This window comes from Papilio polytes, unplaced genomic scaffold, assembly GCF_000836215.1.
Source record: "Papilio polytes unplaced genomic scaffold, Ppol_1.0 DF823731.1, whole genome shotgun sequence".
Taxonomy (NCBI): domain Eukaryota; kingdom Metazoa; phylum Arthropoda; class Insecta; order Lepidoptera; family Papilionidae; genus Papilio; species Papilio polytes.
In genome coordinates this window covers 4,384,287-4,410,141 of record NW_013525473.1, presented here as the reverse complement: position 1 = coordinate 4,410,141, position 25,855 = coordinate 4,384,287, and the positions used below count along the sequence as shown (strand labels likewise).

The window sequence follows — 25,855 nt, the reverse complement described above, 5'->3', positions numbered from 1 at the left end:
CGTGCCAACAGTTCACGCTCTTTTAAATCTTTCTCCACACTTTCCTAAGGAATTTACTTGTTTGAAAAACGTATGAAGACAATTTTATTAAAGCTCATTGGACAAAGAATGTTAACGTGAACAGAATGAAAGTGTGACTGATTACTACATTTTATACCTATGATAGATGTAAGGTATTAACGTGTACTACTTTTCTATCAATTTCATGCAATCTAGCAATTAAGCGGTCTACGTCAAAAACTCTTCAAACATTTGTCAAAATCACTTCAAGCATTTATACATTTCACGATGTTACAAATGCATGAAACGATTTTTTTTTTTTATAAAAATAGCTTTTAGTAATTTTAGATAGCCTTTTTTGCTGTTTTCTTCAGATAATTTGTGGTAAACGCAACACATCTATAAAACTCTTACTTCTTTCCTTCTAACCAATTATTTTGAATTACGACATCTATGTATTGTTGCGTGAACCAGAAGCAACGTATTTATTTTCTTTCGGTACGCTCTCGCCTCCTCCATCTAGTAATTACACTTGAATTTATTCACATGACAAAAAACTCTCGGAAATTAAACCATAGAGTTTCGTTTAAAGACATTGAAGTAGTAACAGTAAACTGGTATGAGAGACTACAAAATTCTAAAAGACATCGTCGAAACAGAAACGCAATTTTCGTTTGATTTTATACAAAAACGAGAGCGTAAGTGCGGAATGTAAGGCCCATTCTACGTACGTTGATACAAGTAGCTAAACGAGTGGCGTTTCAAACCAATGTACGTCACTGGCAACCGTAACTATCTCCTTAATGGCTACACAGATTTACTGATTAGTCAACTGCAGTCAAATCTTACTGACTAGGTAGTTAGAAATTAGATTAAGAAAGAAACTTACTATCTCGTCTATCTGGTTGTATGTATCGATATGTCATATGATTTTAATTGGACATATACAACTGTGAAAGAATTTATTTTCAATATCGCTTTTTTATAGTATTTTTAGGCTTCTCCTTTGACAAGTAAAAACCATTACTTTTTTAGGGACACTTGCATAGTAATTTAAATATTTCCATTAAAATATTTCTGATTTCCTTATAACTAGTTAGGTAAAGGAGGTTATAAAAACTTGATTAAGCATTACTAAAAAATAAAGTTAAAAAACAGTATAATATAAAACAAGTTATAATAAGCGTATTTGTTAACTCATAAGTCACGTCAACAACGACCCCTGATTCTTGGCATTAACAATGGCTATAAAAGAAAATAATATTCTCAAGATAAACTTTAACATCTTTACCATAAGTTTCAATTTAAAACGACAAGGATTTAAAGATGAACCGGTGAAGCACACCGTTAGTTACGAGTGCCATCCAATATTGTCGTAGCTTTGCCTCCTAATGTTTACCTTCGACACAAGTAAATTGCTGTCACTAATAGGTTTTTTACTCCCACCCGTTATACTACGTCATAACGTTCGTTTATAAATCAATTGAGACCAAGGCCCTGAATACTTGTGACAATCTACTTTCATCATCGGAGATGGAACGTGGGATAAACATATTTCATAAAGGTAATCGTAGCCTAATTAATTACAAATCAGAACTTAACTAAGGTCCTCTAAGTCGCTAAGTGATCATTTAAAGACTTTAAGCGAGTATAGTGACCACTAAGGTTTTTAGTGTAAACTTATAAATCTACACTAAGCAACTGAAGTAACCCCTAAAATACTTTGAGAGTTAAGAATTATCTGAGGACACAGAGCTTTTTCAAAATGAAAAAAAAAAACAACTAAACTACAACTTACTTGAACAGCGCTATTCAAGAAACAGTTGTTTAATCCAGGAGCGTTCCAAAGACCTTTAGTGGTGTGGAAGATTCCAGAATCTCTGGAACCATCTCTTGAATGCTGCGGCCTGAGTTCAGCTTCCCGCCGGTAAGGTTCGTGTGCTGGAGCTGCCATATTTATTCTAGTTACTGTGTCGCCATTTCATAGATTTCGACGGCATCCATTCTCTCTGGAAAGGAAAAAAATACTAAATTAAATTGAGCTAACCTATTTAAACTTAGAGAATGGAGTATTGCACTCAGTATCTTATTTATGGAATGACTTAAACAAATATTTAGTGTCACTTAAAGGTTTTCCTGATTATAGTAATTTTATAAATACAAAAGTTTAGATGGATGGATGTTTGTTAGAGTTTGTAAACGGCTTAACAGATCTAGATGAAATTTTGAATAGATGTAGAACATAGTCTAGAAGAAAACATAGGCTATTTTCTTTTGTTTTCTTTATTTCACGCGGACGGAGTCGTCGGCAAAAGCTAGTAAATAATAATGATGGTTTGAAAATTTTGTTTTTTTAGTGCTGTTACTTGTGAGAGTCAAACTTCTACATAATTGCTACCGAATTAAAAGGTTTATAATTTGAACGTTGTTAACAATTATAAATCCAAATCATATTGTATTTTACACACATAATACTGATGGCTAATAAAAGATGCATAAACAATCATTCTCATAAGATTTGTCGGCCGCGTTAGATCAGTTTATATTATAATGTGAGCCAATAGCACGATGATGTGGAATGGGGTCACATCAATAGAGATGACCCCGTAAAGTTAATCGCTAATCGCATCCGCCTGCTGAAGTACGCCATCTGTTCAATTATCAACGTCATATTTACCTTACATTCATTAATTTATTATTGTTATGGTAATTTTTCATCGAACAGTAACATTGATAACATAAACATCCGTAGAAAGCTCTTTAAATAGCAACCCTGACTTATTACAATAAATCAATTTTGATGCATAAGGGTTTTATTTTTAGGGTTACAACATTTCTAGTGTATTATAAGTGTCTATCAAAATACTACTCGACTTTATCGGTAAAAATACTTTTACGAACACAACCCTACTAACATTGTTTCGTTACTATCTAAGACAACAGTCCTAAAATTGCTTTCCTCATTATTTTCTTATCGAAAAGCTGTTGAATTAGTTATATATTGATTAGATAAAATATTCCGTTATAACGCTAGGTGCAATATAAACATGCTTTAAAATCACCAAGTAACCACAACTATTACAAGAAAATGATTACATGAACCTATCGGTCTCCGTAAACGTAGCTCATTATTGAAGCATATAGTTGATGCCGTTTTTATCACCTTACCTTACTCACTTGATAAACATTTATCCACGCTCAGAAGCGTTTAATCATAACTTAAATAGTCGCTCAATAAAGGGAATTAAATAAACAACTTAATAGAAGCATTTAAAAAAAACACACGGAAGTAAATATTGGGAATAAGATCCCTCATAAGCCGTTAGCTAAGGTATCAGATAGATAAGGGAACGTCGTGGTCCACTAATGACGTCATTGGAGTCGAACGCATTCTTGTGAAGTCTGTTGATCATTTGTACCCAACACGTGTACACAACTGTAGGAGTTGAACGTGAACTTGAATAAAATGTTTATTTGTAATACGAATGTTTTGTACAGACTTGTATACGGTTATTTTAAAACAAGTAGCATCTTTGATTCGTTTTGAAAATAACGGTGTATCGACATTATTTTAGATAGACATGTTATATGGAAAAACAAACCGGTAAACGTAATTTGGGTAAGTAATCAATGAAGTTTAAGAGCGGGCGCACATCTTTGAGTAAACTCTCGCACAACTGCTGAGCGATTGTCGATTGTTTCACAGCAAAATCAACTGTTTAGTTGCACATTTAAAAATCGAGCAGTATGCGCACCTCCATATAAGGTCATAGGAATCATAGCGCGACTGAAAGTCAGAATTGATTTCATCTAACTTAAAATAATAAAAAAATCCTTTCCTGACTAAATGTATACTAATATTATTTTAATAAAAACTTTTAGGAGATTTTGAGGAATTTAAAAGAATTTAACAATAATATGAATATCCGGTTTTCGGTCGTGCGAAATGGTGGCCTTGTCTCATCGCGACCTCAAAAACATCCTCAACTTAAGAATGCTGAGGTGTGAATTCTTTTTACGTTAACGCATAACTAAATTAAGTTATATTTTTGCCCAAATTTCTTTTATAATTCTACAATGAATTTTACTCATTAAAATATAATTTTACTTAATAAAAAGTAAAAACCTAATTTCACTTTGTAAACTATCGAGTTAAAAATTGTTTGATATTTCTGTTGTAGTTAGGATCATTTGTTACAATGTCATATAGATTTTTACAAACAAGCATAAAAATTAGTAATCAGCATTTGTAAAGTCAGAGCAATCTTTTTTTCTAGTAAAAACAGTACTTTAACCAAATACTTTTGAAATACTTTGTTATCTAAACTATCTATATCTATCTATCTTTTATATCTTCTTACTATAATAAAGCGTAAACACATATTTCTTTGTTGCCTAAGATGTCAGCAATTACAGCATATTTTTAAATAATTCTTATTTTAATAAAATGCCCTACACTTACGTCACGCTTTAGGCTATATATTTTTAAGCGATTAAACTTATGGGGTAAACATTTTGGATTAAAACCCTAATGTGGGAAAGAGACCATAAGTTGTTGCCAACATCAAGGAAGCAAGACTGTCAAGGTTTGTCATGTCATGTCATTTTGATATTTGCAATTGATAATTTGACACATGTAAACTTAGTAAATAAAATTTTCATAATTGTATGCGCATGAAGTCGCACGGGAACAGCTAGTTTTAGATAAAAGTTAATTATTCTGGAATATGTTTAAATGTAAAGTATTGACCTTTAAATCAAGTAATAAAGAAAATGCGGCCGTGGTTGTGTGAATGCAGTCTCTGCACGTGCGCGGCCGGCGCCGGCTTCCGCGAAACCAGTTGTTCAACGGTTTATTTCAAACTGCTTGAATTACGTATCCCATGATTTGTTCTCAACAATTTTCTTGACCTTATAACTATAATCGTTTGAACTACCTACTGTATTTTCAAAAGTTATTATTAGTTTTAGGGAATTCATGCAATAGACTGGACTAGAAACGAAATAGTCTGCAAATTGTGGTTAAAAGGTTGAGTATATTTTTTCGTGACAAGAGTAGTAGTAGTGCAGTAGAGTAGTGCAGTAGTCATTCATTCACCACTGAATACTGCCACTGAAATAAGACGCATTACAAATCCTTTAGGTGTTTGGTGATGAAATCAGAGAAGAATGTTCATGTAAAAATAAACCCTTCAAACAGATAGTAATTAACGAAAATATTGTAAAAGCAAACAACGTTTAAAGATGTTACGTATTTAGAAACATCGAACAAGTTTACACTTGGGTATTTGTAAGCACAAAGCAAAGCAAAGCGAGTTTATTTTGGTCTCTACGATTCAAGATTTCCGACCTATCAAATCCGAGAGATCGATTTAAACTAAAAAAAAGTAGGTTAATTCCTGGATATCATTTGCGTAAACCGACGAATTCAGGTTTCGTATGTTTACAAAAGCAATGAAAATATAAACGTTTCTACAAATGTAATAATATTTATTTTACACTAGCTTTCGCCCGCCACTCCGTCCGCGTGGAATTAAAAAAAAAAACAAAAGTGGGTAGCCTATATGTTCTTCAAGACTATTCTCTACATCTATACCAAATGTCATCAAAATCCGTTCAGCCGTTTAGGCTACAAACTCTAACAAACATCCATCCATCCATCTAAACTTTCGCATTTATAATATTAGTAATTAAGATAAGTAAAAAGTTGAGAAATGTAATGTTTTAAATTAAAAAGATTGTAATTAAATTGTAACAAAGATTAACGAAACAGCCGCATGCGATAAAAATCTACAGACATTGCTTCAGACTTATTGTTCTTATTCGTTCGGGCCAAAGACCTAACCAAGAGATCTGAATCTAATTTAGACTCGTCTGGTCTTGACCTAATGTCGTGATTTCGGTTCATGCCATTCACTTAACACTTAGCTTTAATAGTTCTTACAGACATCTATTTCTCTATTAATAGTACATTACTTACTGTCCAAGTTATATAAAATAATGTTTTTTTTTTATATGATAAAAGGTGGCAAACGAGCAAGCGGCCACTTGAATCCACCGAAATGAAAAGCGACCGCTTGCAACATCCGCAATTGCAGATGCGTTGCCTAGCCTTAATTGACGTAGGAGGAGACGCACATAGAGGGGACATTTTCCTTTCCTATGCGTCTCCTCCACCGTCAAATCCACTTTTCTTTCCCTTCCTTTCCAATTAATAAAAGAGTGGAAAGGGAAAGGAACTAAAATTAGGCAAAACGTAATATTTTACTAATAAAACTAACAAAATATTAAATTCATTATAATCATGTAAGCAACAAAAATCTTAAACCAAGCATTACCATTAAGTAGGGTTAAAAATCTCATAGCCAGTCAAGGAGGTAACCGAAATTACCCCTTGAGTGTTCCCCGACCTGTTCTTTGAGATCGTTTAAATGCAGCACTCTATACTTTTATGTAGTTTATTGAACCGATAATTCTATTTTAAAAGATAATCCAATACATCTAATATAATGCTAAAGAAACTCCGTATCTAAGAGCGATAGTTGATTGGCATTGTTATACGTAGATCCCGAAGAATATTTGTATATCATCAGTTCCTAAAAATGGTACCAAACACTTGGACGTTGTTATTATCTTCTTTTCTTAAAACCAAATGACTTCTTGTTCATTCATATTCGTTAAGTATATTTAAATGATAATAGACGTATTAATTATTCATCGAATATAACATAAATAATCGTAATATAGTCTAGAAGTTTTTATGACAGTTTTACCATAAAGCAAAAAAGATTCGAGTATTTTAAAAATTCAACGATCATACAAAGTCAATTTGAAGTATATATTTATTTTAAATTAAATGTATTTAGAAAATAATATAGATTATGTGTTACATTACTTTTTAAAACACTTATTTACATTACTATCTCAAATCCGCTACACTTTTAGCTCAAGAAGTGAATTTATCCTCACCAAAGTTGCAAAAAATGAACCTTTCAAGTAGTTCTATGTAACTCCGAATAAAAAAGTGAAGTGTCAGATTCAATAAAGCTAAAAGGTCAAACAACTCGAACGCTCCATTAGTGATAAATAATTTTAAGTGATAACCTTAAAAGCTTTCTCGTCGCATGAGTTCAAGTAGGCTGAACTTAAAAGTTCAAGGTGAAAAAACTTAGGTAATTTAAACATAAAAATTAGATTGTTTTGACAAGAAATTTTATAATACAGGCACCTTATTTTAGAGAAAATTATTTTTTAAAGTTTTTGTATCCGGGTATAGAATTTATAACTTTAAAATTATTAATTAATTGTATGTTGTAAATACGATAATCTCAACATGATGTGTCTGTTCAAAACAGTTAATTAAAAACCGTAATCTTCAATCAAACCGAGATGGAGGATTTACAGCATCAATAAAGAAAACTCATACATAAACAAGAATACAAATACACCCACACATAAACGCATAAAGCTTGATACGTGACACAAAAGGAGCAAGTCGGTTAGCTGCGCGTGAGCCGACCCGCGACAAGGCACGAGTCAAACCGCCATCGCGACCAACAAATTATGTTATTATTATTCTTACGTTTTCTTTATATTATACACTTATATTAGAAAAATCCAAATAACTGAAATGCTAATCAACAATAATATTTTGATTGAATCTTAATAACGTCAACAGAGAACAATGGCATGTTATTTTTGTGTGTAACTATTATTATTTGTCATAATAGTACATCTAAATAAATGAAAACATATTTTTCTACTTCGTCCGTTTCAACAATATACGAAAACATAGTGAAGATATGATTTTTTTTGTTATTTTTTTAGATAGGAACCTAGAGGAAACTCTAACATATTTTTTTTGTATTTTTGCACGTACAACATCTAATTACATATATGTTATCTATAATTTAAAGAAAACACTACTGTGCAGGATTAAATGATGACCACCGACGTAGTTAAATCTGTTACCAGTAAGATTAACGTGGCGTGAACATAGTCAACAAGTGTGACAAAATGTAATTAGTGTGTCGCGTATCTGAAGACAAGACAATTCTCGATAAATTTTAAAAGACAGTTACGACGACGTAGTAGGGTAGTTAATGAACGTCATCCGTCAACGTCGCTGTCGACAAAGTGCGTTAGCTGACCAACAGAATTGTCCGAGCGTAGAAAAAATTTCTACTCAGAGCTCGATTGTTTTGTATTTGAGCCCAAACCAATGTTGAGTATTATCGTGGAAATCTTAAGAGAGATGTGTAGTAGAGAGTAAAGAAATAATTAGGTAGGCATATTGACAATATTAACATTGCAAACTAGAAAGTTAGTACTCTATCAAGAATTATTTGATATTTTAAAAAATGTACTAAAATACATAGTTACTGCACAAGGGCATCCCCAGTCGATGATACCCCTTTTCCAGATGGTTATGCCCATCTCAGTATATAACAAAAAATAATAAATATAAACTCAAAAAATAATAAAGAAAAATAAACCCCATTTACTTCCCAATAATCAATGGTTGAGAAAGGAAAAAAGCGACGCATGTAATGAAACGCTTTTCAAGTTCTATTTAATTGAACATGTAAATGTGCGAGTGTCTTGTTTGAAGGTATGGGATAATTACACAGATTGATCAAAGTAACTGTAACAAAGTATAGGATAGTCGTAAAATTGTCGACGTTAAAAAAAACATGACATGAACGTTGGTACTTACAACTCGTATCACTATTAGATTGGGCGCACACCTTTGACTAAACTATCGCACAACAGTTGTGCGATTGTCGATTGTTTCGCAGCTAATTCAACTATTTAGTTGCACAACTAAAAATCGAGTAGTGTTCTACATATAAGCTCAGAAGAATCAAAGAGAAACTAAACAGTTGTGCGACAGATTAGTTTCAAGTGTGCACGCTCTTAAAGGCTGTAAATGGCGTGTGTTTATTAAATATATGATTTTTACAGTTACAAAAGTTTTCTGTTTTAATATTTTGTATATAATATTGTTAAGTTCTAAGACGGGCATATTTCTTGCTTGGTTACTTATCCAGCGTTTTATTTGTAGATTTGAATGCAAATTAATTAAATAAACGAATTGTTAAAAACGCAGTGTAACTAGCAACGTAGAATGTCAATTTTAAATACAGTTTTTTGCATTTAACATTTCCCGCCTCCCCGTTCGCAGACAAACAAGAATAATGGAATCATTTATTTATGGTTCGTATTCAACACAGGTTAAAAAAAGTTATATTATTTCACCTGGCATCGGGCACGTGCCTCGTTCACCTGTTCTCAGTAGTAGGTTTAAATGAGCATGGTCTTAGAAATACTATCGATAATTGGCTAAAGAAAAATACTATACTTTTTTTGTACACTACACTACAACCATGCAGCCCTTTATTATTATTGCAATAGAGTTAACCACTTATGAATAAACTAGCTTTTGCTGGCGTGAAATTAAAAAAGTTGCCTATGTGTACAAGATAGGTGTGTTCTTTCTTCTGGCACCTAAAGTAGCCACAAAAAAAATGGCGAAAACCATTATAATTTTGTCCGGAAACATTATAAAATCATACTTACATTTGAATTTATACTACTTTCGGATTTGTATCGCAAAAATAATCTTTACCGTTCAACATCCGTTACTGATTCAAAGACAAGGTATAAACTGTTGTTCAGTAATACAAATCATATTGCATTGTACATAAAAATAGTAATAACTACTCGAAGTACTAATATTTAATTTAATTTTATGGGCGTAATTTAATTTAACAACTCTATATTTTCTTTTTTTAACTTCTTGTTATTCACACTCTTATTATTTAAATTTCATATGCTTCTTCTGCAGATCAGTAACTTAAATGCAACCAGCCAGTAGTTTCGTATAAACAAAGAGTTTTTACAAGCAAAAAGTAAATGTTTCTATTTTTGTCATAATGGGATTTGTATGGTCTTAAATAAATATAGATTCTTACCTAAGATTTTACACCTTACAACTTCTTAAAAGTCACTTCCCCGACAACATTACTCATAAGTCACAGTTATTATTTCACATTTTATGCTTTAACACTAATTACAAATTAACACTAAAGTCAAATTTAACTTAACGCAAATATATAAAATTTATTCCGTTTTTAATATACTTCTTAAATTAAAAACTCTTAAATTATAAAAATACTGTCAACTTAACTGTTCTAAGTTATCACTTATTAAAAAAAAAGTAAATTAAACCGCAGTTTAAAAAATACAATTAATTTTCCCGCTTTTTTGTTGCAGCAAAGGCACGACGCGCGTCCAGCCGCGAAGGAAGCCGGTTCGACGCTGTCATGTCGATTTGTTTTATTTTGAAACCCGCGAGCGGCCGCGTCGCTGCAAGACGCATGAGCCTTCGCATGCTTGAAAAACGCACCGTTGAAAAAAAATTCAAAACAAGCCTGTTGTGGACCGAATAGAAAGTTTCTGGTTAAATCTGCTTTATTATCATAATATAATGTAAAACTCTGTTTTGTGCTATTTCATTCATTGTTATTTTAAGATATAAACTTTGTATTAATCTATACTTTTATACTAATGTAATAAAGAGGAAAGATGCGTATTTTTGTATGTATTGTAATAACTCAAAAACTACTGGGCCGATTTTAAAAATCCTTTCACCGTTAGATAGGTAATTTATCTGTGAGTAACAAAGGCTATGTTTTTATTGTTTTTGAATTTCACGCGGAGGAAGTCGCGAGCATCAGCTAGTACTTTGTATGTAGGTATTTGGATTTTTTTGAGTATAACTTGAGTAGATTTGTTCCAATCCATAAGTTACATTCATTCTTAAACTGTAGAAACCTTTTAAAATTTTAACACTTGAACACTAAATATAGATTCTTTGCCTCCTAAGTAATGAAATGCTAGTGAATTTATCACAGATCATTTATTTGTATTTCATAAACAAAAAAAAACCTTGCAACTTATAACTTATAATAAGTAATATTAAAACTCAAGGTAAAACATATTTAAAAAAAATATTTGCTACTCATTATTTATTTCATTTTCCGCTTTCTCTATTTCATCCATATTTAAATCTTCAGCAAATTCTTCAGATTTCTCTACTTCCTTTTCTTTGACATTGCTTCGTTTTAAAAACGGTTCATGTAACGCCTTGTACAATTTCTTCGCCTTTGTCGGCCCAAAACCGGGACAATCGGCAAGTCGGTTTTCATTTGCTTTTATTATATTTGCTAATGTTCCAAAATTAGTAAGTAGCGTCATAGCATCAGTTTTATTAACAGGTTTAATATTGGATAATGCATTTATAATCTGAAAAAAATTAAGATATTTTCTCAACATATTCAGTGCAATAGCAACTTGTGTTCATAAGAAAACAATAGATAATAGATTTCAGCGCCATCTATGAAATTAATTTATGCAACATTACTTCTATACAATATCAAAACATAAAAACATTATACCTTCTGTTGTGGACCATTTTCTATTTTTTCCATAATTCTATCGGGTGGTTTATTTTCAAATATTTTATAGTTCTCTACAATTTTTGCAGCTTCTTCCGGACTCCAAGCCAGCATTAGTGTTAGATCAGTTAGAAGACATATCCTTGTTAGATTTTTCAAAGCGCTGTGGGGATCCTTTAAATCTACCTAATAAAATTATATCAATAAATTATGCTTCTTCTAAACAATATTTCTTTTTAAAATAAGCAATATAAAATATTTATGTGAGAGCTAGACAATAGTTTTTAAGGAATAAAGAATTTGAAAATGTTGCCAGGTATCAACAATCACCAATTAAGTAATTTACTGTTTGTGATATTGATGTTTGACCGAAAAACAAAACATTTTTTTACCTGTACCAAAAGAACTCTAAGCTCATATTTCTTTCCCAATTCTTTTATCCTATTGTTGAGATAATCAGGATTTAAATTGTGATATGCTGTAGACAGAAATAAAATACATATTGTTTTGCCTATCTCATAATCTGGAATTATTTCATCATATTCCCATGCCACACCTGTGATAAACTTCAGTAAGGGATTTCCACGCTAAAAGGAAAATATGACTATAAATACAATATATCACATTACAAAATTGACTATCCTAAAAAACATACTTGCTTTTGATTTACTAACACACAATGTGTCTTAGATGAACTTGGCTTTGAAGGTCCTGGAATAAAATAGAAAAAAAACTTTAGTTTCATAATATGAAATATATTTACTACAAGTTGATGGTGCAAATCATATTTTGAATTTGAATAAGAAACAAAATAAAAAAAAAACAACATAAGATAGTATTGAAGTCATTTGAATTACCCGGTAGTTCATCTTGTCCTGTTTTAGGTCTTTTGGAAATTGTGGGCTCATCAATTTGTGCTAATAAATCATCAAAACCATCTTCTAATTCCATTTGAATAAAGTCAATATAGGGCTGACTATTTACTGAAAATAGTAATCGGTATTTAATATTTAAATAAACTGTGCACAACCAAAACATGTGTTTTAGACACTGACGTTGTAGTGACAGCTGATAGATTGATAGACAAAAAAAATCAAGAAAGTATTGAAAAGGGATTCATTAAACCTTTTACGAAGTAAACAATAAACTAAATGGAGGAGATAACAAACATTTCGTGTCGTGTTAATGTTTTACAATGTGAATTTACTGAATTTGAAAACTACAGCGATTGCCCATCTGATTTTTTTTATCTGTTATTGTCAATGTCAAGTAAATGTCAAAAGTCATTTAAAAATACGAATACAAGCCAAGTACCCGTGAAAGGGCTATTTATTATTTATTTAATTTAATTTAATTTAATTTTATAACAGTGGAGGAAATTAATGTTGTACTAAGTTAAAGTTTATTTTTGTAAATTTATTCATTTTAAAAAATCACTGTCAAATCACATTTTAAAAAGTCATGTAGCCAAAATATTTTTTTTTTTTATGAAAAGTAACGCAATACCAACAGTATTATGTCGTTTTTTATATGTACTCGTTATTTATTAATTAACTACGTATTACGTAATAAATATAAATAATAAAATCTCAAAATGGGTAATTTTGGTGGAGATGTGGATCTCAAAGATGTTTTTGTAGACGATATATTTGACACTACCTCCCTATTAGAAGATTTCGAAAATACCACTTTTAAAGATTCTTCTATATCTAAAGACATCAGGGGAAATATTAATAAATCAAATATTAACTATGATTTAAATGTAAGGTAAGCATAATCGGTTAAACCATGAATTTACTAACTTTTACAAAAAATTGCAATTGATTAAAAATTTAATGTTCTATGTTATTGAAGTTCTGAGAATTATATTTAGTTTCTATTTACTTAGTGTTTCCTAAATACTTACTTCTTCTTTTTTGGGTTCACAGTGCATTATGCTGCGATGAAGAATTAAGTGGATATGACAAAATAACTGGGGGAACATGGATATATCCAACCAATTATCCAGTCAGAGACTACCAATTCAATATTATAAAAGCTTCAATATTAAAAAATACACTTGTAAGTATCCATAAACTTGATTTTTAAGTTTTTATTTCTTAAAATTTTTTACCATGTTAGTTTGGAATATAATTTTTATTATCTGTTAACTGTTTTCAGGTAAGTCTTCCAACTGGTCTTGGAAAGACATTTATAGCTGCAGTAATTATGTATAACTTTTACCGCTGGTATCCTCTTGGTAAAATAGTATTCACTGCTCCTACCCGTCCTCTTGTCGCTCAACAGATTGAAGCTTGTTATAACATTATTGCTATACCACCAAAAGATACTATTGAGATGACTGGTTAGTAAACAAAGTTTTACACATACTACCTTTTGTCCCTAAGTAACCTATACAAGCCATGTGTTTTTCCAAACTATATTCTATATCTATTCCAAATTTGTTGAGATCCGTTAAGCCATTTTGGAGATACATAGTTCAAACATACATTAAATTTTTTTGAATTCATAATATAAGCTTTTGGCTCGGAATTAAAAAAAATACTTGGACTATTTGTACTTCAACCATCAAATAACATAAATACTTCTACAATCTTAATTATCTCATTTTTTGTATTAGTAAAGTAAGGTTTTTTTTAAATAAATTATTTAACTGCAGGCCACATGCAAGTAAATATACGAAAAGCGCACTGGATGTCTAAAAGAGTGTTTTTTGCAACACCACAAGTGATATATAACGATATAAAGTCTGGTATATGTCCTGGCGATCAGATACGTTGTTTAGTGATAGACGAGGCGCACAGAGCGCGTGGCAACTACGCTTACTGCCAGATAGTCTCTACATTGACTGATATGGGACATAAGATTTATAGAATTTTAGCCCTGTCAGCCACTCCGGGAAGTAAAGTCGAGGATGTTGTTACTGTAAGTTATTATTGTATACATTTTGTTACCTCCTACTTTATAACACCCCTGACCTTTTGACTAATTGGCCCATTATTCGATCAATAGAGTAATCAAGTATTTTCAACTTTCCAACCTTTAAACCAACATTCCAACCTTCCGACATCAAACACAAATGTTTTGTTAATTTTATCGTTTTTATTATTTTTACAGGTAGTCAAGAATCTACATATAGCCCATTTGGAATTACGTACAGATAATTGTATAGACGTCGCACCATATAGTCATTCGAGAAAGATTAGTACTGTAGTAGTACAGTTAGGTCCGGAACTCACACAGTTACGGCAGCAGTATGTTGAAGTATGTTGTTAGCTTGTACTTTAAGATATTTTTATGACTAACTGTTGGCCGCGACTTCGCCTGCGTAAAATAAGAAAATATAGCCTATGTTACTCACAGATAAATTACCTTTCTAACGGTTAAAGAATTTTTAAAATCAACCAAGTAGTTTTTGAGTTATTTCAATACATACAAAAATTTATTTAAGTATTCTCTAGAGGGAAGGGGAACTGTTCTGCTTATGGACATATTACAGAATACTGTTAATAAAAATCAAAAAATAGATAGTAAACAATTATTGCCATAAACCAAGATCACAATTTTCATATTTCTATGTATTTCTAGATTCTTGACGGATATGCGAGAAGATTGAAACAATTGAATATTTTACAACAAAATGTTGGCAATTTATCGAAAGGTCGTATTGTAATGTTGTACAAAGAGTACCAATGCAAAGAAAGAGGCGCGCGGTTTGTAACAATTGTTTTAATTTTAACAATTACTGCTCAAATTTATTCAGTTTGTGTAGTGTAACCATTCGGACAGACCAGAGTAGAAAAATTGAACTTTATGCAATTATAACAAGGTTTCATTTAATTTTACACATCTATACAAAACTAACCATAAATCTTCAGATCTGGTCTGTGTAGATGGTTTCTAAGATGCAAATACTTGAAGCTAATGTATTTTGTGTAAAAAGTATAAAACATCCATAAATAAAAATATCACAAACAGCAACCAAAATAAAAAAAAAAACACTTACCTTACCTTGCAATCAGTGTCGTTAATTCTTGAAGTAGTTGTTGGGAGACCCTTAGTATACATTTAGTATACAAAATCCACACTAAAGAAACTATTATATGATTTTCCAGACATCCGCAACACAAGTACATAATGAAAGACTTCACTATGCTGATAGCTCTGTACCACGGGCTGGAGTTGCTGGTGAAGCACGGCTCCAGGGTCTTCCTCAACTTCTTTGATGAGCATCCGGAGAAGAGCTGGATACAATCCGATGATCGCCTCACAGCACTGCTGGAGACACTGCGAGAAGACCTTGGCGTCAACCCGTTGACCTTGAATAGGAGTATGTTACCTGATGGTACTATACCTGAGGTAACAGTTTATTACCTATCTATCCTAATTTTTACTTCTTACTAATATTAAAAGTTAGTAGCCTATGTGTTCTTCCAGACTATCCTCCACGTCTCTGTCAAATTTCGTCGAGACACCCTCAGCTAAAAACTCCATACATCCATCCATATAAACTTTTGCATTTATAATATTGGTAAGATAAGATAGTAAGATGCGAAACTTTAGATGGATGAATGTTTGTAAGAGTTTGAAGGGAACCCAATGAAATTTGACAGAGACGTAGAGCACAGGAACACAAAGGCTACTTTCATTTGAATCATCTCTTTCTGTTTTTTTTTTACCTTTTTTTAATTCTATATGTCACTTTCTTTTTTGTTTTATTGTAGATGCCGAAGGATTTGTGCTTCGGACATCCAAAGTTTTATAAGCTTAAAGAAATAATGGTGGAACATTTCCAAAAAGCGAAGAAAGACGGGAGAGAAACAAAAGCAATAGGTATTAACCGTTAATTAAATATTGAACAATTACTTCTCAATTGATATTTTTGTATAGTTTCTTATTTATTTGTTTATTGGTAATCAGTACCAACCTCAAAAAAATCTCCCCTTTTTTTATAAAAAACTTATTTTTTTTTTGAAAACTAAAGAATCTGCCACCAATTAATTTAACTTAAATTAGGTTATTTATGTACCAATGTGATTTTTGATACATAATTTACCCGACGTTCTTACGGTGAAGGAAAACATCGTGACGCCTGCACATATCGGCGAAGAAATTCAAAGATATGTGTGAAGTCAACCCACAGTGGGCGAGTGTGGTTGACTATGGCCTAGTCACCCCTCATGGGTAGGCTCCGAGCCCCTCGTTAGGGACGTATAGTGAGCTGGTGATGAAAGTTATTTGATTAAATGTTAATTACTTTGTATATAATTGTGCAGTGTTCTGCGAGTACCGCGAGAGCGTGAGCCTGGTGCAGTGCGTGCTGCTGCAGTGCCGGCCGCTCATCCTGCCCACCATGTTCGTGGGGCAGGGCGCCAGGGGTCAGACACTTTACTGTTATAACGCTGATTATAATTTGTATTACTACTTTAAATATACTAGCTGTTGCTCGCGACTTTATCACCGTGAAAAAAAAAACAGTAAAAACGCCTCAACTTACTACTATACTTACTACTAACATGGCTATTTAATGGTGCAATAATAATAAATAATAAATAGTTTTTGGTCAGTAGTAGTTTTTGAATTATTTCAATACTTACAAAAAACAAAAAATACAAATCTTTATACTTTACTAGCTTTCGCCCGCGACTCCGTCCGCGTGGAACTGAAAAATACAAAAGCGAATAGACTATGTGTTTTTCCAGACTATCCTCTACATGCCAAATTTCATGGAAATCCGTTCAGCCGTTTAGGCTAAAAATTCTAACAAACATCCATCCATCCATCCATCTAAACTTTCACATTTATAATATTAGTAAGATAACATTAGTATAAATAAATCAAGTACCTTTTTTAATTTTTAGCTGTGTCTGTCATTTTTTGTATCGCAAAGTTTTATAATATGTGACGTCGTGTTGTGGTGTAGGCAGAGAGGGCGCGGTGTCGCAGCCGCAGCAGCTGCGGGCGCTGCGCGGCTTCCGCGCCGGCGACACCAACGTGCTGGTGGCCACGTGCGTGGCGGAGGAGGGGCTGGACGTCGGCAGTGTCGACCTCATCCTCTGCTTCGACATCTCCACGCGCTCGCCCATACGACTCGTACAGAGGTTCATTTTACTTCTTACTACGAAATAATGATTTTCCATTTCCCTTTCGTTAAATTATTTTGTTACAACTTACAGCTTAAATAACTAAACATGTTTTGAAGATTGTGGTGTCAATCGATTTGTCTACTTCCATGGATTGTCTACAGACTATTTTTTGTTTTTTAAAATAATGATCCGTGTTTTTTATATAATCTAAGAGGTGTCCCTTACGAATTTTATACTTCCAGATGTGGTCGCACGGGCCGAGAGCGCGGCGGACAAGTGTTCATCTTGGTCACTGAAGGAAGGGAGCATCAGGTAAATTATTTATATACTATTTTTTTTAGTCTTTTACCTTAAAACCAATTTTAATATTTTTGGTAGTTTTAAAGATATAGTAATAAATTCTATCCATTTAAATTTAAGACAGACTGCTACTATACTCTATAAATTAATAATAAATACTTCTTATTCAATTTTATTCCAGACGTTATTGGACTGTATGCGTCAAAGAGATGGACTTAATAAGAAAATTCTACAATCCAAAGAAGTTGAAAATAATTTATATAAATTGAATCCAAGAATGATACCGCACGACTTCACACCGGAGTGTCAGAAAATGTTTATAACGGTTGCACAGAAATCTGATACTAAAGGTAAAACTACAAGAAAGAATAAAAAGGTAAATTGAAAAAAAAGTACAGTAATTTCGGTCAGTCAAAATTGCTAGAAAGATCAGATTTTTTTCCACTTGCCAATTAAAATTTTCTGTTTTTTTTATCTAGGGTCAAAAAGATTTAAGAAACATGTTCATTGGAAAACCATCGACAAGTTCTAATTCAATAGATAATGAAAATAATTTAATAAAAGAGCCGGAGTTTAAAGAAATAATTCCAACTGGATTTCCTCCATTTCGGAGAAGTTTACAAGAAACTTTTAAATCTGGTCACTCGAGAGACACGGAGCCATTTGTTGATCTACAGTACTGTGATACCAAGAAATCTGAATTAACAACTAGCCAATATCCAGGTAAATACAATTTATATATTGTTAGCAATTTAAGAAGACAAAAAAAAAACAATTTTTGTTTTTGTCTCATATTCAAAAAGAATGTAACGATTTTTTTAATCTGTAGTGTAAAAGTTTTGAAATTTTCTTAAAGATGTTTTTTTTATTTGTATTAAATATTGTTTACAGGCATTACCTTGGACTTCAAAACACAAAAGCCACAGACGCCCACAAAAGAAAAAAATATTAAGAAAAAAAACAAAAAAACTCCATCAAAATCACCGCATAAAAAAGATGGGGATATACGAGCATTGTTCAGTGGTTCAACTAAATCAACAACAAGTTATACGAAACTATTAAAAGATTTAGGTCTTCAAGATGGAGGGAAAATGCCCATGAATTTAATGAACTTACTTATTGATCTTAACTTAGAGAGTAAAAATAATACAAAAAAATGTCACATTTGTCTCAACTTGTGTAACTGTTCCGTATTAAATCAGATAAGAAATACTAGAAAAAGAACTAAAAAACCATTAGATCTTAATAATTTACATTTACCGGATCTTAAACTGCTAGAATTTGTTAATAGTGAAAACATCGTAAATTCAAAGGATTCATTTACAGCTAATGAAAATTTTGACATCGGTAATATTGAAGATATTTTCGCTGATAGTCCAGAAATAGAGGACATACAAAATAATAACATTAATGAAAAAATTGCTAACCCAAAAGAAACTTTGGAATTCTTTGGTTTAGATAGCATAGAAGATATTTTCGCTGATTATGAAGATAGTTCAGAAAAATTACAAGAAGACATAGAAACAGTTGAACATAGATTGTCTCCTATTTTACTGTCTCGCCCAATACAACCATCTAGTCCTTCAATTTTGTCAGGACAGACAGAAAGACCGACATCACCAATATTATGCAGTCAATTTAAAACTCAAACAAGCACAAAGAAAACAATACGAGATAATTCTACTCCTATCAATACTAAAATACCAAATATAAATGCTAATGATACAGTTATCGAGCAAAGTAAAGATATTGGAGTAACTCCAAATTATTTGTCAAATGTCGGTAACAAAAGTATGTTCACAGTAACACAACTCGTTGAAATGATTAACAAAACTTGTGATGCTTCTACAAATAATATTATAAACGAATCAAATCATAACAGAAATAAAAGGAACTCATCACCTATATTAACACAAGATAATAGAAATAGATTATCAAATATATCTATGAATGAAGTAAAGAAAATTGATTCAATCGCAACTCAATACAATAAAACCCAATCTCTCATTATTCTTGATAGTGACAGTGATTCAGATGAAAATACACAAGAATATATAAATAATGATGTTTTAAAAGAATTTATGAAAACGGATGAGAAAGAAATTGAAGACATAAATAGTGAAACAAATGTAAATCTGTTAGATAACGATTCTATAAGTTCATCGCCATATTTTAAGAAACCAAAATCAGGCAAAAATGTACAGAGCCAATTGACGTTACAAGAAAAGGTGTTGGCGGCTTTGACTTCGAATAAAATCAATTTTCCTAAATCAGATAATAGCAATAACATCTATTGTGCCGTATCAATTCCGTCTCCGGGGAATGAGAATTTCAAAATATTTTCACCTAAAAAGTATAGTGATGAAAGTAAAATTAATAGGATAGAAGAGTTACAAAAGTTTAGACGCGACACAAAAACCTCAGAACGTAAAGATGTAAAAAACGATAATAAATCAAGATTGAGTTCTAAAAGGAAATTAATTTTCAGTGATAGTGATGATGATTTTATAGATCCAGTCGATTATTTCAACAAATCTAATAGCAAACTGAATACAACTAGCAATATAAAAAATCATAAAGCACGTAAAGTAAGCATTTCATTCATTAAATTCATAACTAAACTTCCATTTTCAACTAAATATTTTAGACAAAGACGTTCTAATTTGACAAATTCATATTTTAAAGAAAATAGAAAGTCTCTGTTGTGTGAAATTATATAACTTATTACTGATAATAGCAACAGCAATTTAATTAAATAAAATCCGTTGCCATGTGATTGAAATTATAGATTTTTATTGACTTTATGCATACATAGATTTTAATTACTAATTATTTTATATCGCGCGGACGAAATCACGGGCAAAAGCTAGTATAAAATCCCGAACGCCCGGTCTAATTTGGCTGAAATTCTATGTTTTCAGAAGAAAAGAAGGAAGAATGAGTTCTTGGATGAAGAAGCTGTATTGTCAGGGAGCGGCGAGGGGAGCGGCGACGAACTGACAGACGACAGTATCGGCAGTGTTATTGATTTTATTTGCGACGAGAGCACGACACAGAATGAAGAGGATGTACATGCTTTTTATCTCAAATCAATCAAGTAAGTATTATAAGAACACTACTACGTTGTTTTTTTATAGTAGTAAATGGTATCTTTAGAATTTTCTTTCAAATTGTTTAACTTTTTATATTCTACTAGCTTTCGCCTGCGACTCCGTCCGCATAGTATTAAAAAAAAACATAAGTGAGTAGCCTATGTGCTCTTCCAAAATATCCTCTATATTTGTACCAAATTTTATCGAAATCGGTTCAGCCGTTTAGGTTACAAACTCTAACAAACATCCATCCATCTAAACTTTCGCATTTATAATATTAGTAAGAAGTTAGGTTAGTAAGATGTCAACTTATTTTACGCCATACTGTTACATTTAGTAAGTTCTAAAAGTTTGTTACATTTGCAAAAGCAAAATAGAAATATTTTTAACATGATCAAAAATATACCAGGAGTCCAGTGAAGGCGGGTGCATTTAAAATACCACAGTTACCAAAGAAATTTGATAAAGCTGAGATATTATCGCAATTTGACGAAGAAGATGCTTATGAAGCGGTAAGTGACATTTATTACATTTCTACAGGAAATATATAAAAACCTCAAGAAATTCTTGATATAATAAGATTTTTTTCTTAATTACAGGATAGTTTTTGTGTCGAGTCGCAAGTTGGATTAACTCAGACCACTGTGGAATCTGAATTAGAAATAGCGGAGAGGCTTTTGGAAGAAAGAAGGAGAAAGAAGAGAAATGGCTCCCGAAAGAAACTAGAAAAGAAATCAAAGATAGAAGATAGTACGGAGAGTCCTGTTGTCAAAAGGAAGAACAAAAATGTTAGGAGAATACAAAGTGACTCTGATAGCAGCTAACGAATTCCACTGCTAAAAACAGAAATATTCACATGTTGTCTCTTTTTCTCTTTTTATAAAACTTGAGACACCAACATTGTTTCGATAGCAAAATAACCGTCTCATCGCAGGTAGAAGCGATACATTGAACACTTAAATATTCTATATCTCGTACATTCATGGAATTATATCATAGCAAAGTACTATTTTCTACTATTGTTTGTGTATTACATTTGTCCATAGTTTTGATTCTGATCATTAATGGATATCATGAAAGTTAATAGATCTCTCAGTAAATATTTTAGATGTTTAAAATTGCTGCTAACCTATTTTATGTGATTTTCACCGACTGTTAGTTTTATAACGTGATTTTTTTGCAATAACTAAAAATAAAAACTATTGCAACATATGTTGCTCGTTTTACAATTCATATTTGCGAAAAAATTGTAAAGTTAATATTTTTAGCTATTTTCTTAACCAATGCATATGTTGATTTAAGTATCCAAATGGATTGAAGTATATATCTGTGATATTGCATTTGGTATAAGATTATCACTAAGTATGAAATAGGCAAGATATTTCCATTTAGTTTTAAAACTTTTGTATAATGTAGTTTATTTATTTTCACTGGCGCGGCCATCACTGTTGCTGGAAGAGTCGCGCGGTTTGAAGTTCAGTGAAAATAGGCTTATGTAAATAGCCACATTGTTTCTGGCTAAAACCGTTAATTAAATCATGTAAAAATATAAAAAAAAACAACCTTGTTACTGTCTTTTATTTATTTATTTTAACGTCTCAAAGCCTTCAAACTTTCATAGTATACGGTAATTATAAAAATACGCAATCTATTTTAAATTATATTGCTTTAGTTTACCATTGCTGTGTTTTAAGGCAAAATCCATTTTTCGTTTAAAATCTATTGTACTCTTTTACAATTATTTAACATTAAATTGCTTAAAGTCAACATAGTTAGCTTTCAGTAAACAAGAAAACAAGGCAATTTGCATTTAATTTTTTACTCTAATTTGTATATACCGTAAGTAACCTAACTTAACAGGAAATGATCAGTAAACCACTTTGAATATTCGTACATCGCTTATTAAAAAATAAGGTCCTTAGTAACGTCTATACAATAAACATAACACAAGGGAGACACCTACTCGAAAACATTAGTGAATTAAAAAAGTACTATTTACCGATAAATTATGTCCTGTTGTGTATAATTGACACTAAATTATAATAGGTCACTTTTAGAGCTGGCGCACACCTTTGACTAAACTATCGCACAACTATTGTCGATTGTTTCGCAGACAATTCAACAATCAATTTAGTTGAACTAAAAATCGAGTAGTGTGCGCATCTCCATATAAGCTCATAGGAATCAAAGCGAGACTAATCAGTTGTGCGATAGTTTCAAAGGTGTGTTAGCACCCTTATGCAATCTATACCAATGTAGGTTTTACATATTTTCTTACAGAACCGACCGAATATTTATACAAATTATTTAATCTAGTGGTCATAAGTAAACTAAATTATAGTATCTTATTAACGACATATCGATATTAAGGAGTCAAATTGTACTGTAACCAAATAAAATATAATGTTCGTAAGATACGGGATTTTTACCACGATTGGTTTGTTTTAGCTCCCGATATATAGGCACAGTTGTATGCGCCATGTTCACGGACTGACTAAAATATCGGAGCTAAAAACCCAATCGTGGTAAGAAACCCGTATCTTACGAACATTATATTTGTAAAAACGACAGTTTACAGTTATATATAACTAAATAAAAATCCGTAATGACATGTCCTTTAAGGTTGTAGGACCAAAAACACTTTTTTAAAATCATTAATTATTTATGTGGTTTTCTATGTAAGTTTTATGACGAAACTTCGACAAGATCACCACACCTGGAGATAAGTTTGTCGCATAATCATGTTTTTGTATAGATTTTCCGCTACACACACGCTAACACGGAGAGGTAGGCAAACAGACTGGAAATGTTTGCTATTCTTCAATCGGTTTAGGTTCAGTCTCTTTTATCTGTTTTCCTTTGTGAATGTCTTCTAACTCCGCTTGCAGTTCCGCATACCTCCTCTGCAATAGTTTCTCACGCTCCGTTTGCCGGTTCACGTCTTCTGTTAATGACTGAAAACAAGATAAAAACTTAAGTATTTTTAGACTTAAGATTGGGACAAGTGATTTCTTTAATTGATTGATTTATTAACTCGTGTAGCGTTTTTAAGGAAATGAAATGGAATACGGACTGATTATTGTAAAAAAGAACATAAATGATTATCAAATATAAAAAAACATCTAGAGGAAAAATAACAAAAATAGATATTCTTTCATACAAAAATGATTACTGTAATACTCCTTTAGCTATAGGTATGTAAACCTATATTTAAGGTGCCTTTACTTTCTTGCATCTTACAAAATAGCGTAATAAAAGCATCAATTTAAGAAAGGAGTAGAATTATATTCAAAATTCGTCTAATCTATACTATTCTATATTCTATACTATTATAAAAAAGCGTAAACACACACTTCTTTGTTGCCTAACACGTCAGCAATTACAGCATATTTTTTAAAAAATCTTTTTGTAATAAAAAACCCACACTTACGTCATGCTTTAGGCTATATATTTTAACGCTATTAAACATAGGGGGTTAATATTTTGGATAAAAACTCTAATGCGGGAACGAGACCTTAAGTTGCTGCCAACATCAAGAAAGCAATTGGTATTTTGACACATATAAACAATAAAATAACATTTATGTTTATTGCGGATAAAGTCGCAGGGGAACAGCTAGTAAGCCACTAATACCTCTATCCTCCGTGGTATGGCTGCCTTCTCCTGTTCAGCGAGGAAGCGGAAGGTGGAGAGCTCGAGGTTGGCCTGCTCCATCTGCTCCTGCAGCTCCCCGAACTGCTTGAGGCTCTGGTACCCGCCTGGAAACGTGATTTTTAGTTCCCATTACAACAAAACATGTTGTAACTGTGTTCCCATTGCTGGTACCGGTAGTGAAACATTGTCTCCATCTTACTAATATTATAGATGTAAAAGTTTAGAGACGGATGGATGGATGTTTTTAGCTTAAACGGATCTGGATGAAATTTGGCATAGATGTAGAATAGTCTGGAAGAACACATAGGCTACTTAGAAGTCGCGGGCGAAAGCTAGTTTTTCATAGATTGCGAAACGTGACTGCCTAATGTTCCTAAATAATGCGGATGGATGGATATTAGTTACTACATATCTCCAAAATTACTTAACGCAATGAAATATAGTACAGATGTAAAATATAGTTTGAAAAAAAAAACACATGTTACTTACTCAGATTTATTTTAATTCTGAGCAATCGAAATCTGTGGCAAAGTCGAGTATTTTTTATACAAATCAGTATTACCTGTTAACACTCGAAGTTTTTTCTCCATTTTGGAACATTTCTTCGCCTCCTTTGCCATGTGGTTTCTGTTCTGTTCCAGTCTTTTCTCAGCTGACTCCAGCCTGTCTTTCTTGCTGGCGAGATTAGCACGAGTGTATCTATTCTGGCCGGGCAGGAAGAGGACCTGGAATTTTATAAAATAACATTAAAATTAATAAAGCGTAAGAAATGTTTTGTAAGATTTTGCTAACATGATTTCTCACTGTCAATGTAGTTACGTCAATATCTTATTTTTATACTTTGTGTTTATCTGTAAGGAAATAAATACTATGATATATTATCTATCTATGTAATAAAGCGTATCACTGCTTAGTTATGTAGGATAGCAATCACAGTATGTTTTTGAATAATTATTTTTATAGTAAATAAATAAACACTACACTACTACTATTTATTTTATGAAATTTAGAGAAAAATCAATTTGGAAACAACCGTCATGCGGGAAAGGGACAAAAACTACAGACTGACAACGTCAAGGAAGCAAAGTTGCCATGGTAACGGTAATTGTTATCCTATGTTATTTACAATTGAAAATTCACAAAAGTAAATAATAAAGCAATGTTTTTATAAGAAACAGTTGGTTATGTATAAATGGTGTTTACCTGCGCGAGGCACTCCTCCCAGACCTGTGTGTAGGCGTCAAGGCCGAGGTCGCCGTGGCCC

General features: G+C 32.0%; 4 protein-coding genes across 4 annotated transcripts in view; 1 reads left to right on the top strand and 3 right to left on the bottom strand.

Annotated features, from left to right (window-relative positions):
• Positions 1–10,324, bottom strand: part of LOC106103500 — a 54,899-nt gene extending 44,575 nt beyond the window's left edge. The window contains exons 1-2 of the mRNA XM_013283279.1: positions 9,975–10,324; positions 1,799–2,009 (exon numbers count right to left, since the gene is read on the bottom strand). Coding sequence (XP_013138733.1) covers positions 1,799–1,954 — 156 coding nt within the window. The 5' untranslated portion in view covers positions 1,955–2,009; positions 9,975–10,324. The remainder of the gene's footprint in view (positions 1–1,798; positions 2,010–9,974) is intronic.
• A 644-nt stretch (positions 10,325–10,968) lies between these two features.
• Positions 10,969–12,519, bottom strand: LOC106103546 (DNA excision repair protein ERCC-1). Its single transcript, XM_013283329.1, has 5 exons — positions 12,317–12,519; positions 12,115–12,170; positions 11,852–12,046; positions 11,460–11,645; positions 10,969–11,307 (listed from the first exon to the last, which is right to left on the bottom strand). Exons 1-5 carry the CDS (start codon positions 12,495–12,497, stop codon positions 11,020–11,022), a joined length of 906 nt encoding a protein of 301 aa, XP_013138783.1. The 5' UTR covers positions 12,498–12,519; the 3' UTR covers positions 10,969–11,019.
• A 280-nt stretch (positions 12,520–12,799) lies between these two features.
• On the top strand, positions 12,800–23,606 carry LOC106103687 (ATP-dependent DNA helicase MPH1). Its single transcript, XM_013283513.1, has 17 exons — positions 12,800–13,226; positions 13,388–13,520; positions 13,620–13,803; positions 14,119–14,384; positions 14,577–14,723; positions 15,048–15,172; positions 15,575–15,818; positions 16,184–16,292; positions 16,736–16,837; positions 17,383–17,560; positions 17,788–17,857; positions 18,027–18,221; positions 18,325–18,568; positions 18,737–20,433; positions 20,767–20,942; positions 21,347–21,449; positions 21,537–23,606. The coding sequence occupies exons 1-17, from the start codon at positions 13,054–13,056 to the stop codon at positions 21,759–21,761; spliced, it is 4,371 nt and encodes a 1,456-aa protein (XP_013138967.1). The 5' UTR covers positions 12,800–13,053; the 3' UTR covers positions 21,762–23,606.
• An 87-nt stretch (positions 23,607–23,693) lies between these two features.
• LOC106103499 (cell division cycle 5-related protein) overlaps positions 23,694–25,855 on the bottom strand; it is an 8,967-nt gene continuing 6,805 nt past the window's right edge. Inside the window, exons 12-15 of the mRNA XM_013283277.1 lie at positions 25,795–25,851; positions 25,154–25,316; positions 24,571–24,695; positions 23,694–23,891 (exon numbers count right to left, since the gene is read on the bottom strand). Coding sequence (XP_013138731.1) covers positions 23,751–23,891; positions 24,571–24,695; positions 25,154–25,316; positions 25,795–25,851 — 486 coding nt within the window. The 3' untranslated portion in view covers positions 23,694–23,750. The remainder of the gene's footprint in view (positions 23,892–24,570; positions 24,696–25,153; positions 25,317–25,794; positions 25,852–25,855) is intronic.

Bases quoted from the DNA above. Each gene is read 5' to 3' on its own strand.
- LOC106103687 (XM_013283513.1), top strand. From the start codon at position 13,054: ATGGGTAATTTTGGTGGAGATGTGGATCTCAAAGATGTTTTTGTAGAC. The intron at 14,385-14,576 runs GTAAGTTATTAT...TTATTTTTACAG, and splicing joins AAGTCGAGGATGTTGTTACT to GTAGTCAAGAATCTACATAT. The intron at 16,293-16,735 runs GTATTAACCGTT...ATAATTGTGCAG, and splicing joins GAGAGAAACAAAAGCAATAG to TGTTCTGCGAGTACCGCGAG.
- LOC106103546 (XM_013283329.1), bottom strand. From the start codon at position 12,497: ATGTTTTGGTTGTGCACAGTTTATTTAAATATTAAATACCGATTACTA. The intron at 12,171-12,316 runs GTAATTCAAATG...ATTTTATTCCAG, and splicing joins AGGACAAGATGAACTACCGG to GACCTTCAAAGCCAAGTTCA. The intron at 11,308-11,459 runs GTATAATGTTTT...AATTTTTTTCAG, and splicing joins AAAATGGTCCACAACAGAAG to ATTATAAATGCATTATCCAA.